This window comes from Podarcis liolepis, assembly GCF_965112155.1.
Source record: "Podarcis liolepis genome assembly, chromosome: 10".
NCBI classification, from domain to species: Eukaryota; Metazoa; Chordata; class Lepidosauria; order Squamata; family Lacertidae; genus Podarcis; species Podarcis liolepis.
This window is the reverse complement of record NC_139562.1, coordinates 20,307,215-20,325,061: the sequence shown is the minus strand read 5'-3', so window position 1 is coordinate 20,325,061 and position 17,847 is coordinate 20,307,215. Positions and strand designations below refer to the sequence as shown.

The 17,847-nt window shown below is 44.7% G+C and overlaps 1 protein-coding gene across 4 annotated transcripts; it reads right to left on the bottom strand.

Annotated features, from left to right (window-relative positions):
- Positions 1–1,835: 1,835 nt before the first annotated feature.
- Positions 1,836–16,880, bottom strand: ETFBKMT (electron transfer flavoprotein subunit beta lysine methyltransferase). 4 transcript variants are annotated; one of them, XM_083462089.1, is made up of 4 exons: positions 16,765–16,880; positions 5,871–6,203; positions 4,721–4,851; positions 1,836–2,424 (listed from the first exon to the last, which is right to left on the bottom strand). In XM_083462089.1, the coding sequence occupies exons 2-4, from the start codon at positions 6,077–6,079 to the stop codon at positions 2,081–2,083; spliced, it is 684 nt and encodes a 227-aa protein (XP_083318215.1). In that variant the 5' UTR covers positions 6,080–6,203; positions 16,765–16,880; the 3' UTR covers positions 1,836–2,080. The 4 variants fall into 4 exon arrangements, with proteins under 4 accessions (XP_083318215.1, XP_083318212.1, XP_083318213.1 ...); XM_083462086.1 differs by having other exon boundaries at positions 5,760–6,203; positions 16,765–16,879; XM_083462087.1 differs by lacking the exon at positions 16,765–16,880 and adding an exon at positions 11,562–11,622 and having other exon boundaries at positions 5,760–6,203.
- Between the last annotated feature and the right edge of the window lie 967 nt (positions 16,881–17,847).

Below are 17,847 nucleotides of genomic sequence, written 5' to 3'. Positions count from 1 at the left end.
ACACCCACAAACTCAAATTCAACTTGGATTTCAAGATTAAAGCTCCAAATCACAACAATTTATAGTGATTTTATCGGACTCATTTTTCCTGATTTTTTTCTCTCCAGCTAATGTGTAGAAGGTCACTCTGTGTTACTAAGCTATTACTGACACTCAAAAGAAACCGAATCATTTCTGTCAGGGCCTACCTGCTTGCTTGTGAGAACAAAGGTTTCAGAAAGTGACCTCTATATAAGGGGCAACTAGAAGATAATGAGTGATGTCTTCCACAAAGTCTGACTGAGAATGGGACCTTGTGCAGTGTCCATTCAAGGCTGAATCAGGACACATCAAAGAAGTGTTTCAGTTACACAAGTTGTAAATTTAAACAGGGAAAATGGGTAGAGAAAAACAGCACTACATAGTGCTATCTGGTGGCACAATGTTATATCACATATACAACACATATAAATTGTTTTTTCTTTACAAATCTAGCTGAGTCCCAAGACTGCAGAGGGCATCACTTGGAACTGCAGCTCAATTAAGGCATTTCTTAAACAAACTGGCGAGAGTTTGGTCTGATAACTTTCTGTTATTCCGTTACTGATAACCCTCTGGTCCATTACTCCTATTCCTGCCACTAGGTTTTCATATATTCAGCATTCCTGTTTTCGAGCAGACTCTTGTATTTCAGTCTACATTTGATCAAATTTTCTATGGATTCTTCTTACAGATTCGTACACAAATCCTCAATTGCCCTAGCCCAGGCTTCCTCATCCTCGGCCCTCCAGATGTTTTGAGACTACAGTTCCCATCATCCCTGACCACTAGTCCTGCTAACTAGGGATCATGGGAGTTGTAGGCCAAAAACATCTGGAGGGCCGAGGATGAGGAAGCCTGACCTAGCTAGAACTTGTATTAGCTGCCTTGCACTGACTGTCAAACCAGCTAAGGTGTGTTGATTGTGTGTATTTATTAATTGTAGAAGTTATCAAATAGGGCCTGAGTTCTGTGACAATTTGCTGGAAGACATGAACAAGATTTGGAGATTTGCTCATAAAATGTTGATGCAAGTTTGTCACGTGATGACTAAATAGTGCCTCTTGGATATTGCTGCCCAATCTGAGAGACCATTTCAGTCTTTTCATGCCTTATAATTCTCCACGCACTGTTGCAGATTTGGTTGTTGATATGCATTCTGTTAAAGGACATTGGGTCACTGATATTGGAAACTGGTCGCTATCTGCTCCTTCCAACACTTCAAAAGTGTTCACAAAAGTAAATACTGAAAGAGTGACTACAATGTGGCTGACAGCACTTCCAGCATGTTTGTTAAAATAAGTATATTGACGCTTAGATAATCTACAGTGTAGGAGATGGATTGAGGATTAAATCTGGAGATTAAAATTTAAACCTCCTGCCCCATGTATGCAGAATCTGTCCCGAGTTGTAACAGCAAGAATCTCTGTATTGTGTTGTAAGTCTTTCTATAATAAAGCTTTACAACTGATCATTTGGAATCCCTGCAACTGGGTCTTTCGAGGTCTCAGTAAACCACTCACCCAAGATCTGCATTTAGGCCTGTGGGACACAACACATACCACTTGCAGATAGTACATCTGTTTGCAATTTCCAATGTAACCAAAGCTCCATGTGAGCTGCCACAAAGAGGTGGTTTATCAATTTTTTACAATGAAGATACGATTTTACATTTTTAATCAACATCAGCAACTACTGATACACCCATCCTCTGCAAGTAAAAGACTTCATTGAAAACAGTTTTTTCTTTTATGTTTCTAAAGAATAAAACTCAGCCACATACTGGCATCCACACATAATTTCCATTAAAGTGGGAATTATAAGGCAAAGTGCTTTCTTTTATTACACCTGTCCCAGTCCGCACAAATGCCACCTTCAGCTGGTACAAACCATGCTGTGTCATTAAAATATATAGAATGTATGCATGCTGATAGAATGCATATAGGCAGTATAGTATGTATTGGCACCAGTCAGAATTTGAACTGCCACAAAATGGGGCTTTTAGTGGTTCAAGTGACATGCCATTTAGTCCAGTATTTCTGCACTTGAGGTCCATGGAGAGTCAAGGCTGGTAGTGCCAAACCACAGTACTGGTGGACCCATTGTTCTCTTGCTGCGTTGATTTGGTGAGGTCATACTCACTGACTTTGAGAAGCTGCTTCTGAATTTTGTGGCACACAAAATAGGGCCTGCCGGGGTCTCCAATTAACACTTTAGTCCTATGAGTCTGGATGTGGTTTTTCAGCCACTGATGAAGGCTGTCTGCAAGAGCTTCACTGTAAAACATGTCCCCTAGGATAATAAGATCCCAGTTGTCTACTTCTGTACCAATGAGGTTCTCTGTGAGAACATGGAAAGGATTCAGGTTGTTCAGTTCACAGTTCAGCAGCATGGCAGCTCCTGCAACTGAGAAATAAGGAAACAAACGACAAGATCAGTGCCCAAATTTTTGAGTTGGTAACACCACCTGGACTGGACAACTTTCTAGTCTTTCGGATCCTTTATTGGGCAATACTTCCCTTGCCAGAATTGTTTTTAACAAGCTATCTTATAGTCTCTGTGGGCAGAGTATTGCTAGGGACACAATTCATGGGCTGATCACATTCAAGTCCCTGGTGCCTCCCTTACATTTTGTACTCTGTCTGGGAATGATGGGAGTTGTAGTCCAAAACATCTGGAGGGTACCAGATTGGTGAAGGCTGCTCAAGTCGCATCATTTACATAACTGAGTGTATTGACTGACCCAACCCTACACCAAAGTTGGCATGGACCGCTTATGCAGGGAGGCCTTTCTCCATTAGACCAGAGTTCATGCCACTGAGAACAGTAACATCTACATCCCTGACTCTGGGTAAGACCCTCATCCATTAGCTAGCTTGATCACCAATATAGAGTGGCTTCAGCTTGTGTGGGATAGTTGATAATAGACGGTTAGGTGTTAGGATACATGTTTAAGTTCTAGACCTATACTAATGTGTGCGCTCTATTACTTGAGGGAATATGTGAGAATAAATAGCACCCACTGCTTCTGCAGCATCTGGGTGGCTCGGCACTAACTGCTGGACAGGAATCAAAGGACTACGAACTGTGTGGGTGGAATTAGAATGCCAGATGTTTCATTAGCTATGGGATAAGAATGTGGTATGTGAAAGAGGAAGGGGTCCCCAACAGAGAGCAGAAATAGTGTTTTGCGCAGTAAACAATTTAAGTATGTGTTCTGTGTAAGATTGCAATATGATATATTGTAATTATGATGCATTTTCATATATTTCAATTTTTTGCATACGATTTGTTTTTGTGCTTTTTAGTTGTTTTAAGCACAATGTTTTGAGAATTCTCTTTAATTATGTTATTTTAAATGTGGAATAATGATGATTATGATGACAATTAGCCATAGTAGTATTGTTTGGTTTCAATTGTGAAATTTGTGTTGTATTTCTTATATTGGTTCCTTATATTGGATCCTAAACTGGGTACAGGCTGGTTATTCACTCTGTAAGGCAGGTTTAATGGTTAATGGCCCCAAGTCGGGGCTGATGGTTGGGGTAAAGTTCAAATCTCTTTAGTGTTTTGAATGGACCAAAACAGCTGACTTTCGTTGACCTTTGAATATGGTCTGGTAAGTATCTTATCTAGTTGTTCAGGGTGGAATCTACAACCCATTGAAGATCATTTTCTACTTCCTGAAGTGTGTTCATATTGAGGGCTCTATGCCCTCCAACCACTAGATAACACTATGAGATTTGGCTTCAATTGTGGCTCAGCCCCAAACCAATCTCTGACTTTGCTCATATAAAAAGACTAATATGTTTCTCTTTACATTTGCTTTCTGCCTTGCAAGAACACTGTGTGTTTTGCTTTTTCCACACTGGTTTTCTCCCCCCACCAAAGTTGGCAAGCTTAGCATGAGTGAGTCATGTGACTTCTCTAAATCTAGGGCAACATTTTCCAGTAAGTAAAGGAAAAGAAGTGAAGACAAAGTAAATAACTTGCCAGATGTTGTGGTGGTTAGAACCAAACAGTCTGTGGTTGGAACAAATAGTGAAAAACAAGCAGATTTCCTGATCTAGGAGGTATAGAAACACAAAAACATGTGCATTCTGGTTTCTGTCACGGTGTTCCGTTGCGCCAGAAGTGGCTTAGTCATGCTGGTCACATGACCCGGAAAGCTGTCTGTGGACCAACGCCGGCTCCCTCGGCTTGAAAGCAAGATGAGCATCGCAACCCCATAGTCGCTTTTGACTGGACTTAACCACCCGGGGGGGGGGGGAGTCTTACCTTTTTTACCTTTTATCTTGAGGAGTTATAAAAGAACACCAGCTACTTTGGGGAAGTCAGCCAAAATGAAGACATATGTCAGTGTAGGGTTCTTTATCCTTCAGACAGACAAGGGGAAACTGCTCATCCTGGATGTCTTTAAGAGAGGGTGAATTAACACCCGTTCTACACCATTTCTCTTCTGCAAAACGGGTATCTCATTTTAACAAAGCTGGAAGATCATCACTGCTGTGTTGACTGTTTCACTATCAAGTAGCCCTGCCTTGATGGCATTGATGCCTCAATGGCTATGGGACATGCTCAGTTCTTTCAAAGGCTTCTTTGTCTATCATGTTACCTTGGAACATGCTGGAGCCGCATAGGTCCTCCCTTCTTCCCAATGCCCTGAGACTGACTGCACTGCACGTGCAATGGAGCATCTTACCAGGATCAATGTCGTTGGCAACAACATGCGAGGCTCCGCTCATCATGGCTGCTATGGCTGTTGCTCCACAACCGCTTCCAAGATCGAGGACTCTTTTCTCTCTGACAACCTCAGGGTTATCAAGAAGGTATCTGAGTATATTTTGAAAAACAAGAACAGTAAAAAAAACACATTCGTAGCAAAGTCTATTGCATTAGCCTAGCACTGAAAATGAATTAGCTAGTGGTATAAGGAATGCATACGTCGCAAATCAAGCAGAAGATGGATGTAAGGAAAAGGGCATTGAGAAATGCAGAAGGTGCAAGTTAAAAGGAAAACAACTAAGAACACAATAAAAGAGCCATGGAAGACATGAAACATTTATAGAAAGCTAACTGTCTGAACAGATAAGGCAATTCTGCAGACTAACTCAAAGACTAACATACAGCTGATGATGTTTTAGGAGTTGTTTACTTCAATGCATAAAAGGCTATGTGTTATATGTGTTTGGGGTCTGCCTCTGCGACCAATAGGTGCAGGGCACACCCTTCCTGTTCAGGAATAAAGAGTTTCGTAGCTGATTCTTGTCTGGTTGATTGACCTCCCACTTAAAGGTAAAGGTACCCCTGACCATTAAGTCCAGTTGCGGCTGACTCTGTGGTTGCAGCGCTCCTCTTGCTTTACTGGCCCAAGGGAGCCTGTTTTTGTCCACAGACAGCTTCCGGGTCATGTGGCCAGCATGACTAAGCCGCTTCTGGCAAACCAAAGCAGCGCACGGAAACGCTGTTTACCGTCCCGTCGGAGCGGTACCTATTTATCTACTTGCACTTCTGGCGTGTGTTCAAACTGCTAGGTTGGCAGGAGCTGGGACCGAGCAACAGGAGCTCACTCCGTCGTGGAGATTCAAACCGCCAACCTTCTGATTGGCAAGCCCTAGGCTCTGTGGTTTAGACCACAGTGCCACCCGCGTTAGCAAATCCTATTTCCATAACACTAGTAAACCTAAGTCAGGGTGAACATGTGGCATGTGTGCTTTCTAGGGCTGGTAAGTGTTTTATACCTGGCTAGTCCTTGGCCTCCTGGCCAATAGATTGCCCAGTACGGGTCCCCATATGGCCATAAGGCAGCCTTGTCATGCCAAAATCGACAGCGAGGAGTCAGAAGTCTTAACCTTATTTCTGGTGTCAGGTTCCCACTGCTGATGACTTCTGTGTTCTTCTCCAAAAACAGTCTCATCTCTGGATCCAGGAGACTCCCTGAAGTCTTCTGGTGGTAGCACTTCCAAAGCGAACAGCTGCTTCCATCCTTTTGCTTTAGACTTGTACTGAAGATGTGTCTGCTGCATAAGCGTATCAGCCGCCTCCAGCCTATGAAAATCATGTCCTCTACTGCTCTCAGCAAGCTCCTCCCCAGCTTAAGTTCATATCAGGAATGCTTCCTTGGAGTGGAAAGTGTCAAGAAAAACTCATCAGCTATAGCTTTCAGACTCAGTGGGAAGTCATTCCTAAAAAAACAAAAGAACAGATATTTCCACTGTATATATGCCATTAGTTGAGTGTATCAATTAATACTAAGGATGACAGAACCCATATATTAGGGCTGTATCCAGCTAAGTTCTACTCAAGAGTAGACCCACTGAAATTAATGGACCAAAGTTACTCATGTCCAGAGATTTCTATGGTTACTATTATTATTACTTTAAGTATTTTGCATTAGGAACCCTCTTTGAATTATTCTAGAAATGTATAACTCTGCCTTATATTAAGACTATTGTCCAGCCAGTCTTGCTTATTCTGGCTGGTGGCAGCTCATGGGAGATCCTTTTAACAGGAGATGCCAAAGACTGGATCTTGGAAATATTATGTATGCAAACCATGTGCTCTACCACTGAGCTTCTTCCTTATTCTGCAATAGTTTGTATGCCCTATACAATAAATACTTGGCTCGCTCCTTCCCAACTATTATATTTCCATTTCTCCAGTCACATGTCACCCCTTCTCAGTTTTATACCTCTATAAATAACCATAACTTCCACCTATCTTGGGCCCTTTCTGCACTATATGTTTATAGCAGTATCACACCACTTTCAAGTCATGGCTTCCCCATGGGAAGAGCAGTTTGTTAAGGGTGATGAGAATTGTTGCGAGAACCGTTTCCCTCACAGAGCTACAATTCCCAGAGCTCCCTGGCAAGAGGTATTTGCTGTTAAACCATTCTGAGAACTGCAGCTCTGTGGAAAACATGGGTCTCCTAACAACTCTCAACACCCTTAACAAACTACATTTCCCAGGATCCTTTCTAGTGTAGGGGTCCGAGAGGCCCTCTTGGCACAAGATTGCTTCTCAGTCATACTGTGCTTGCAAGCAACATGGGCTATTTAGCTGACAGCTGCTCTTAGAGGAAATTACACTGTTAACCTGACAGACTTTGGGGGTGGAAACTTCCTGTTGTTGTCGTCTGAAAAAGAGAGTTCAGAAGCGAGGGGGGCAGAAACAGAGACCACATACGGTAACCTGCTTAAAGAGCAACGGATTCCACAGGACTCATGGGAGACCAATCACAAGGTTTTCTTTTGATACCCTTGTTTAAGCTTGGACGTGTTTATTTTATTACATGTACATCCTGTCCCTTTTCCTCCACGGAGCCACAGAAAGCATACTCACAAACACACACACCCCATTCAGGCAATGCCCAGCTCCATGTTCCTTCAGCAAAAGAGTGGCTTCATATGTCTTTTTAAGACCATATCCTAGAGCCAGAGCTTTAAGGGTTCCCAACTGCAGCTCTCCCTGTTGTTGGACAGGCAGAAATTCAACAGCTGCACCTTCCTTTAACATACTCCATGAGAGCTTATGTCGTTATTAACTTTTGTGCTACAGGAGTCTTTGTCTTTTTGTTAGGAACAAACTAAGGTTAAACACATTTACTACTGAGTAAACTCCACTGAACAGAGTGAGGCTTGCTTCTGAGCAAACATGCATAGCATCGTCTCATAATTTGGCAATATCTCTGGAAACTGTGTTAGGGTAAGTCTAATTACATTCAATTTTGAATGAACTGCATTTTTGTCTCGTCGTATCATGAATTCTTTCAGCGGTTTTTTCCGTGAAAATCTACTCTAGAATGTCAAACGTGAACACCAGGGGGATATCAAATATGATACTTTATCAAGAAGCTTTCGTTTGTTTTGTTAACTCCTAGCTTAAGAAAATGGCTTCTGCTTATATATAATGGTTTACAACCTGGTAGCAGAGAAACCTAGGGCTGTAGGCAACCTTAAGCTACTCAGAGTAGACCCATTGAAATTTATGTACATGAAAACTTAGGTTCACTCATTTGTAGGGGTCTAACGCAAGATACAACAAACCTGTTAATTCCACTGGGAAGTGTGATAGGAATTTTATGGTCTTAGATATATGGTAATGTTCATAACTGCACATACATAGATCAACACAGGAAGACCAACCTGGAACCATTTTGATTCCTAAACTGACCAAATCCTTTCTCTGCAAGGTTAAACAGGAAAAGCCTCCCCATTGTCTCTTTCCTCACAAATCCTGTCTCAAGGATATGTCTGTTTGAATAAGGTGTGAGCCTGTGACCTGGCCCAGGAAATAAGTATTTTACCACTACAAAAGACTGGCCAGGCTCCCCAGGCAATCCAATCAAGTAACTTGCCAGACAGGAGATAAACTGTGACAGGAGAAAAACAACATTTAAATTTCTGTGATGTATGCATAATGTTTCTGGGGGTGGTCTTGATCTAGAGGATGGGAATTTCAAAAGTCTTTATAAGCCATTGCACAGCATTTTTGTGGGTCCTCCTCCTGTCCTGCGTGTGAGGGGAGCACCCTGTTGCAACAGATCAATAAAGATCAAGCTTACTAGCTGCTTTGCTTCTCAATATTCTCTGGTTGGCCTCTGTTATTTTCTCCTACCAATAGGGAACCTATGTAAGGACTCTATATGGGCTCTTGGATACCCCATAAGGGAAAAGGGCATATTTTTATTTACAACAGAAGCAGGTATCGCTCCCAATGATTATTTTCCCCTCTGACAATTCCAGTAGGAAATAAGGTATCCACGACTATGCACTGAGCAAATCCGAGCATGTAACCCGCCTTCAGAGAAACGGGGGGCCGCTTGAGAGTGGCTTTTGTTTGCAAAATCTCTTGCGTTCAACAACAATTTGCACTCACAGAAACAAAGCGCCTCCCGCTTTTGCTAAAGCCTTTCCCTGTTGCACCCGCAGCTACGCTACCCTCCGCCTTGGCCAGAGGAATCGAAGAAGAAGAAGAAAGCGTGATAATAACAATCCTCATTTCCGGATTCCATTTGAACACCCTCACCCGCGGGGTGGAGCACAGCGGGAATCCCGGAACCGCTCCGTCACCGAAACCTCTATGGTGCCTCGTCCTATTCCTCTACCCGCATGGGCTGCCCCTCGCGTTCGATTAACAACCGGAAGTGTTATTGCTTTGTTTAGCTGCTGCATCAGGAACGTGGAACATTCTGGACTACAACTCCCATCAAGCCTCATCTGTGGCCGTGGTGGTAGGGGCTGATGGGAATTGGAGTCCAATAACGCCTTAAGAGAGCCGCCGCTTCAATTTCCCTGTGTTAACAGCTTCTGAGAACGCTTTCAGATTGTGTCTGTCGTTCCTCCTGCGTTTGTGAGTCAAGCCTTTTCTGCTAGTATTTTTTTTGTTTTGCTTTTTAAACTATCCTTGCCCTGTATATTTAACTGCAGCCTGGCATACAGAAGCTCAACAGGTGAAGCTTCTCTTGGCATGGAGATAATCTTTGCCTATTCAATCTCAGCGTCCCATTCTGCAGTTAAAGGCAGAAAAGTGGAGCCAGTGTTTAAAAAACTGACAACCCCAGTCTTTCCTTTTCTCCTCTTCTCTTTCTGTAATAGTTCAACAATGCAAATACAATGCAAATGTTACAAAGGATTCTTTGTGCTACACCAGTATGGGGGGGAACTTTTTCAGTTCAAAGGTTGCATTCTCTTCTGGACCATTTTATGGGGGACACATGCTAGTGCTGGACACAGCGACAAATGGAAATGATATCTTTGTAGAGTGGGCTGGCTAGTTTGTACACACATACATACCTTTCTGTCACCACCCAAGCAGCCCAGAGGCATATCAGAGCCCAAGGACACCCAAGAAGACTGTCAAACAAGGTTTGTGAGGGGTGCAGCCTGGGCAGAGTCCCAAGGGCCAGAGATAAAGGCTTGGAGGGCCACATTTAACCTCTGACATGAGGTTTCCCACAGCTGTAATTAGTGGATAAGCAAGCTGTACTAGAACCAGGATGACATGGGTTCAAATCCCCACCTTGGGCCAGTCACTATTCCTCAGTCAAACCTACCTTGCAGGTTGATTGTGCATAGAAAGATAGGGAGGGGAAAGAACCTTATGCTCCTTGGGGAAAGGGTGGAATAAAAATGAAATAATAAAGTCAAATGCAGCACAATTTGACAAGCACTAGGCTTGGTAGGGTCAAATATTGTTTTTGCAAATGCTTGTGGTTTGTTTATTGAAGGCATTTATACACAGCTCTTAAGTTTAAAAAAGGGGTCCCATAGCAGTTTACATAAAGCCATGACACACAAGGAAAAAGGAATGGAAGGGAGGAGGGGAAATAAGCTCAAATGCAAATTCTTAAATGGACTGCTATATACAATGCTCTTTCCGGGGGGGGGGAGGGGTACTCAAGGGTACATAGTACTGGTGAAGGGAGAGGGAAGGGTTAATCTCAATAATATCAGGACCCAAGCTAACTGCTGCAGGTGTGGTTAAGCAGCTAGCAGCAGCTGTGGTCAGACCGCAATTGCTTCAGCTATGTAGGCCAGAAGCTGCTTCCTGCTTCCTGCTTCAGAGATGCAGAAATGCAGAAATGCAAGGTAGAGAAAACACATAGAAGGGAGGGAGGGGAGCTTAGCTAGCCATATGCCATATAAGATAATAAGTTGTAATCTTGCCAGCTGATTGGGGAGACAAATGTATGCCCCCAGGTATAAGAATGCTTGCTGGACACAGTATAAGGGCCGCCAGTCTTTGGAAACTATTCCGCTGGCTGCCTCTGCGCAGAACTCAATAAACTCTTTTCTCCGAAGACGTGTTCCTGGTGCCTTTGTCTCCTCCGGGTCACGGGGATTGCGGGCGAATGGGCTCCGGCCCCTTGGATCCCCAATTAAATAAGGCTTCACTGGCACCTCTTTTTTTTGTGTAGCTAAAAAGTGTGACGCACACTGTAACAACTTAATGGTGAGTACCAGTACCAGTACCTATTTTTCTATTTAAAAAAAGCACTGGATATATAATTCTGGCTGTGCAGACTCTGGCTGTCTAGAAGAGTAGCAACTCCTCACCAACTCAATGAGTGGAAAGGTTCAAGTCTTTATTGCTATAGCAATAGTGGCTCAGTATTCATTTCTCTCCAAAAAGACTGAGCAGACTACACTCAAAACAGAGCATGCCCATTTCCTCCCACGCCTCCCTAACATACATAGTCAGTCAATTTTATAGTATATAGCCAAAGACTTTTACAATTGTTATAAAAATTCTAAGCTCTCAAATATAAAATAAATGTTCATAAATGTACAAGGCCAACACATACAGAAGTATATAAACCACGTCTTAAATAGTACAGGAGAACTATCCTGAAGCCATTTTGACTCTCCCAAATTGACCTCAAATATTTCACTGCAAGGAGGAAGGAAATGGGAAAAGCTTTCCAATTGTCTTTTGACTGTAGGGGCTTATACCTCTATTTTCAAATACAGTCTGGCAAGTATCTGTTAAGCTGAGCACACTATCAATATGCGTAAAAGATTCAGGAACTAAGTATTTACCATCTTGAAGGAATGGTCAGGCTTCCCAGAAAATGCAATCAAGTAAGGCATTATCAGGTATCCTGGCAGACAGGAGAGAAGCAACACACTCAAATTTCTGCTGGAGACCACCTCCTTCTGTGATATAGGTATAATGTTTTGGGGGGTGGTTTTGTGGTAGTGGGTGTCAGGTAAAGGTAATAGAGCCAGCATGCCCCCCTATATACTTGTAATATTAAAGCGCAAGCAGCTTTCATCTCCCACATGTAATGCTAAAGATACGAACATCCGGTTGACGAGATTATCTACAAATATACCACAGACAGTCTTGTTGGCAAGGCTCCTGCAAGCATGAGGTCAAAAGTGTAAAAGTGAGAAAGTGCATGCATAGCATTTTAAAGCAGACACATTTTCTGCTAAGGAGTTTCCAATTGCCAATGGGCCATTGTCAATGTCTACAATACTGTATTAGCAAAGAGCAGTATTAAGGCTATGGGATGCGGAGGCGCAGTAAATAAGCTGAAGTAAACAAGTTAAATGAGATGTCAGCAGAATTGAAGAGTCACAGTCACAGCCACAGCCACACAAGTATAAGTTTTGAACAGTATCAGGGTGCTTGCTTCGCTTCCAAATAAAGCAATGAGGGATTTGGGGATTTGTGATTGGTTTTATATTGTAGTTTATGTAAAGGTTGGGGGGGGGTGTTGCCCCTGCAGCAGATACCATACATACACACCCTGACTACCAAAATCAGGGGTCGGCGAACCAAGCTGCCCACTTGGCGAGTCCCTGTGCGCTGCACTAAACTGGTGCAGCACGGAGCGGGGACTTGCTCCCGTGGTGCTGAAAATTGTGTCTGTGCCCATGGATTGATCTCTGCAGGAGTGAACTGGCCCAGGCGAGGTAAACCTTGCCAACCCGTGACCAAAATCAACACAATCACTTCGGCAAATGTCGCCACAAAACACTTAACCACAGTTTTTCCTATCTCTATCCAAAGGGCCTCTGCTGCACATTACCAAATGTAACAATTCACTGATAAATGTATCTACCTACTGGTTCACTGGGAAAACTTTAGAAAGTCATATAAAATCGCTCCCGTATGGATTTGCACCATTCCAACTTTGTTCTGTTCAGGAAAGGAATGGCTTAGGAAGGGGGGAGTCTGTACATAGCAGCCCCTTGCGCTAAAGGTAATCACTGGCTTCCTGGCAATGGGTGTCAGACAGGCAGTCATCCCATGGACAATGGCAAACCATCCAGGAATGGATTAGGTTATTGGTTGGGACAAAGAGGTGTGATTAACTTGGCCTGGGAAACCAGGAACTTGTAAATATCCGCCCTCCCTTCCCCACAGGTGGGCGGGGTTTGCGGCACCAAGCGAGGCTCACCTGGGCCACCCACCTGCCTGAGCTGGCCTTTGACCCGCCCTCGGCCAGGGAGGACAATGGACGGCCGGGCCGGGGGTGGGCCTAAGGCCAAAGAAAAGAGGCTGACTCCGGGGCTCAAGCCTCTTTTGCAGCTCTTGGAAGCGAGAAGTAAACCAGGGAGTATTGGCAGCAATAGCAGCCTCCACTAGACGTTCTTATTCCAGGGCCTGGGATGCCTTTGGGCGCTTTCGTGGCTCTGCAACATGGCACGCATCTGAGGAGGAGGTGCTTCAGTTCTTGGTGCTCCTAAAGTGCAAGGGCCTTGCCATAAAAACTTTAATGCTTTACAGGGCAGCTATTTCTTTCTTTTGTAAATTCTGTCACTGGCCAGACCCCTGTGACAGCTTCCATGTCAAGAAGTGGCTGGGTGGGTGGCGGCGTGTCATTCCCCCACGACAGGATGGCAGGAAGCCTATCACCATAGACATACTTTATCTAATTTGGAAAAAACTACCAGAGATCTGCTGGTCTAATTTCGAAACGCGTCTCTTTCGGGCAGCATTTTCCCTAGCCTTTTTTGGTGCCATGCGCATTGGGGAGTGTTTGGCTAGGCCCCTGCAATCAGGGTTGGCAGACAACGACATCAAGTTCTCTGGGCATACGTTGAATGTTAAGATTCAGTCGTCAAAAACTGACCAGTTGCACAAAGGGGTCACACTCGCGCTGTCCCCAACGGAACAGGCGGGCCCCTGCCCATATCGCGACACACGCCGCTTCTTCAGGGTCCGGCCCCAGTGCAAGGGCCCTTTCTTCATTCACTCAAACACGCGCCCGTTGACGCGATCACAATTCACAGCGGTTTTACGCAAAGCCTTATCTGCTTGCGGTGTTAGTCCCCAGGAATATTCCGGGCACTCATTCCGTATCAGGGCTGCTACTTCAGCGGCGATACAGGGTTGGGACCCCGCACACATCAAGAGACTGGGGCGCTGGCGCTCGACAGCCTACAAAAGTTACATTCGTCCCGGCTCCTCCTCCTTATCACTTGCAATTTAATTGTCTTACAGGTTTGCCCACCATGAAGATCTGGGTGATAGGCCACAGCATTGTCCATTGGGCAGCGGATTATGCACGGTCTCAAAATCGTAGCCATAACCTTAACATCCACCCCAAGGTATACTTTTATTGGATGGCCCAGCGGGGCATGCGTTGGCGGAGCTTGATGCCCATGCTGCTTAGTGCTGCAGCGACCCATGGCCCTCCGAGGGTCTTGATTATACATGCAGGGGAGAACGATCTATTGGAGCAAAAAGGGCAGATCTAAAAAGCCTGCATGTCTTGTACCCGTCAATGACCATCGGCTGGTCCAATCTCCTACCCCGTCTTCACTGGAGGGGGGCTTCCAATCCCTCTCGCCTCAATTACGCGGTGAGTAAAATTAACAGGGCCATGCGCCAAATTGGTGGGTTCTCTATCCCACATCCCACCATCACATCAGATAGAGTTGACCTATTCCGGGGGGACGGGGTGCACCTGACCCCGCTGGGCAATGACCTCTGGCTCCGCGACTTGCGACAAGCCCTTGGGAACCGGATAGATTGCGGGGTTTGATTGGTCCTCGGTTGTGGGACTTGGCGGCAAGGCCCCTTAGGGCCTCGAGTGGTGGTTTTAGGCCTTGGCAAGGTAGCCTTTAGTCTAACATCAAGTTGGGGGGGATGCATTCATGCTCCCTCTCCATGCGGCGGCGCTTGCAGGGCCCGTTAAAGGGCAAAACCGGGAGTCCCTGGCCATAGAGCGGCGGCAGGTAGGTCAAACTCCCTGGACGAGGTTAGTGGAAGGGCATGCTGTGTAAGTTTGCGCTTTGCAGTCCCCTCCCACTGGGGCTCAACTGCCTGCATATCCTCAGCCAGGCGGGCTGAGAGGGTTACCTGCCAAGGCCTGTGCCAAGTTTCCCACTTCTAAAATTCAATAAAGTTGTGGCCACTTTGAACCCATACTCTGGTCTCTTGTGTTATCATTTGGGAAAAGGGGTAGGCACCACAGACAGGGTTTAGCGCGTGTGCCCGCAATATTTATTTTGTCTTGCTTGATGGGTGTGAGGTGGAGGTCAAGGGAAGGATGGGGACAAACCCGATGCTCAGTTTGTGGTGCATTTGTGATGTATGCATGATGTAATTTTAGGGGTGTTGTGGGTATCTTTGTAAAATTTATGAAAGTGGGAGCAGTCCTTTGTTCTGTGCTTCTCCCATGTGGTGGGTGGAAGTCCTCTTGTAACAGTCCTTTAAAATTAAGACCAGGCCTACAGGCTGCTATTTTGCCCCTATATTCCTGGCTGGTGTCTTTGTTTGGTAATCCAAGTGAGCCCAAGGATTTTCCTATAACAATAGGTTTTCCATTGTTTCTGAAATTTATAAAAGACTCCTAAAGGTGACACCCCAGGGAACAGACTTTTGAGAGTGATCTCAGCTGGAACACTTTGCTGTGCAGCAAAATAAAGGAACTTTGGATTCTCTCCTCTCAGCTCCTGTGTGTCTGATTAGTGGGACCCAGGAATGCGGGTGTGTTACCTGCAACAGTCTTGGGCTACAGGGTGGGCAATTTCAAAAGTCCACTGTATATAGGGGCTTGAACAGCATTGTTTGGGGTTCTCCCTCCTGCGTGTGGTGAGTGGGAACCTTGTTGCAACGGTTTATTTCCTTTAATAAAGATCAGGCTTACTAGCTGCATTGCTTCTAGTAAATTCATTGGTGAATTTACGGATTAGGTGGTACAAAACAAAAACTTGGTCTGTAGTGCAGCGGCCCTTATTAAATCCTGCTTGTTCTTCATGGATGATGGCTTGTTTGCTGTCCCAGTCCAGAATTTTATTTAATAGATATTGTGAGTATAATTTGGAAGCCACATCTGGGAGACTTATGAGTCTATAGTTACGGGGATCTAATAGGTCGCATTTTGGGGGGGGGATTGGTACAACTATGCTGGTGTGCCACCCTGAAGGGATGTCACCAGTCATGTTTATGTGAGTAAAACGTTTGGCCAAAATTGGGGCCCACCAATTTACATCAGAGGAGAATATCTCAGGAGGGATCATATCTTCCACCTGGTGCTTTCCCAGGACGCAGCGACATAATAAGTTCTCCAATCTCTGTAGTGGAGACAGGTAGCCAGCCAGGGAGGATCAGAGTTTTCTGGTGTATAGGTGAATAAGTTCATTTCACTGCCATGGATGTTACTCAGGTGGGTCATCCATGTTTCAGGTGTTATGAGGCGTACAAGCCCGGTAGGTTCGCCTGAAAGGCCTCCTTGATCTAGACTCCAAAACTTAGCTCCGTTCCCTTTGATGAGAGCAAGGCTGAGAGATTTCCAGCTACAGTATTTTCATATTACAGTAGTACCTCGGGTTACATACGCTTCAGGTTACAGACTCCGCTAACCCAGAAATAGTACCTCGGGTTAAGAACTTTGCTTCATGATGAGAACAGAAATCGTGCTCCGGCGGTGTGGCGGCAGCAGGAGGCCCCATTAGCTAAAGTTGTGCTTCAGGTTAAGAACAGTTTCAAGTTAAAAACGGACCCCTGGAACGAATTGAGTACTTAACCCAAGGTACCACTGTATGTCATTTCCCCCTCCCTTATCAGAGCATTGTACTCTTGTTGTCTCCGTTTTAAGCAAGTACAAAAATGTGCAGACTTAGCTTTTCCTCTCACTTTTCCTCCATGCCAGAAAAAGGCTCACTGGCTACATTTCTGTGTGCCAGACTCCTATTAAATGCTCAGGCACGGGGCAGATAAAAGAAGTTGGCAACCCTAGTGGAAACAGTGGCAAACATTGTGAAGTGTATCAACTCTTCTTACCTTAAAGCTACTTTAACTTGTATTCCGTCAGGTGTCAATGCACCCAACTGGCAAGGAAGGAAATGCCGGCCTACTTTGTTGTAATGACATCTCCGTTACCAAGGCAACAAGAGGCCTATGTTCTGGAACCTTGTACTGTGGTATATGTTCAGGGGCAACCTTAAAATAAATAAATAGATCTCTGCCATCCTTGTGTGGTGCATGAGGGAACAGCAGAGTCCTGTCAGAGTAAACCTTTCAGATTTAATGCCACTCACATAGTAGGGACATTATGCCTAGAGTTTCCTAAATTTATTAGGTTATGAGGCCATCTAGTGATCACAGATTTTAGTACAATAGATATGTGCTGCAATTAGTATTTACAGAGCAAAGATTTGACATCATAGCGCCCCCTACCCTTGCAAAGCCTTCATGTGTTATCACTTACCATTAAAAATCCTTTATTATATTTGTTCAGCATTCCCTTTCTGTTACATCAGCTGCCTTGGAGGCCTCTTCTCAGATAACAGGGTAGGGGAATTCAGGCCCAGGAGGCAAATGTGACTTCCAGAACTCTCCGTACTCGTGTGGTCTGTGGTGGTGGTGGTGCAGGAGTTTGGGCCAGAGTCCTGCACAGCAGAACGAGCAGGAGAACCTGCAAACTAAGTAGAGCTGACTTACTACGATGTAAGGTAAGTGAACATTCCTCTTCAACAAGGCCTTTGGCTGATTCATATCATATTTTAAATGTATCTGTGGGAAAGGGTGTGTGGTATTGTTTTGTTGTTTTGGTTTAATTATTTACTTGTGTTTTATCTTGTATTTTATTTTGTGAACTGCCCTGGGGCCTCTTGATGAAGGGTGGTATATAAATTTAATTAATTAATTATAATAACAATGGGTTTCATTCGCCTTCCTTTCTCGGCCTCTGCACTACAGACAATGAGTTACGGTGGCTTTGCATTAGCAGAAAGTTGTGCAAGGCAGAGCTCCAGATTGCTGCTCCTGAGAGCTGCTCCTGAGAGTGACGATTAACACCTAGCTTGATTATTTAGGGTGTTATGGGAGGGGCAGTACCTCAGGTGGGGGCAGTTTGTTCACCTT

Bases quoted from the DNA above. Each gene is read 5' to 3' on its own strand.
- ETFBKMT (XM_083462086.1), bottom strand. From the start codon at position 6,079: ATGATTTTCATAGGCTGGAGGCGGCTGATACGCTTATGCAGCAGACAC. The intron at 4,852-5,759 runs GTATAAAACACT...AAATATACTCAG, and splicing joins GGAGGCCAAGGACTAGCCAG to ATACCTTCTTGATAACCCTG. The intron at 2,425-4,720 runs GTAAGATGCTCC...CTTATTTCTCAG, and splicing joins TGCCAACGACATTGATCCTG to TTGCAGGAGCTGCCATGCTG.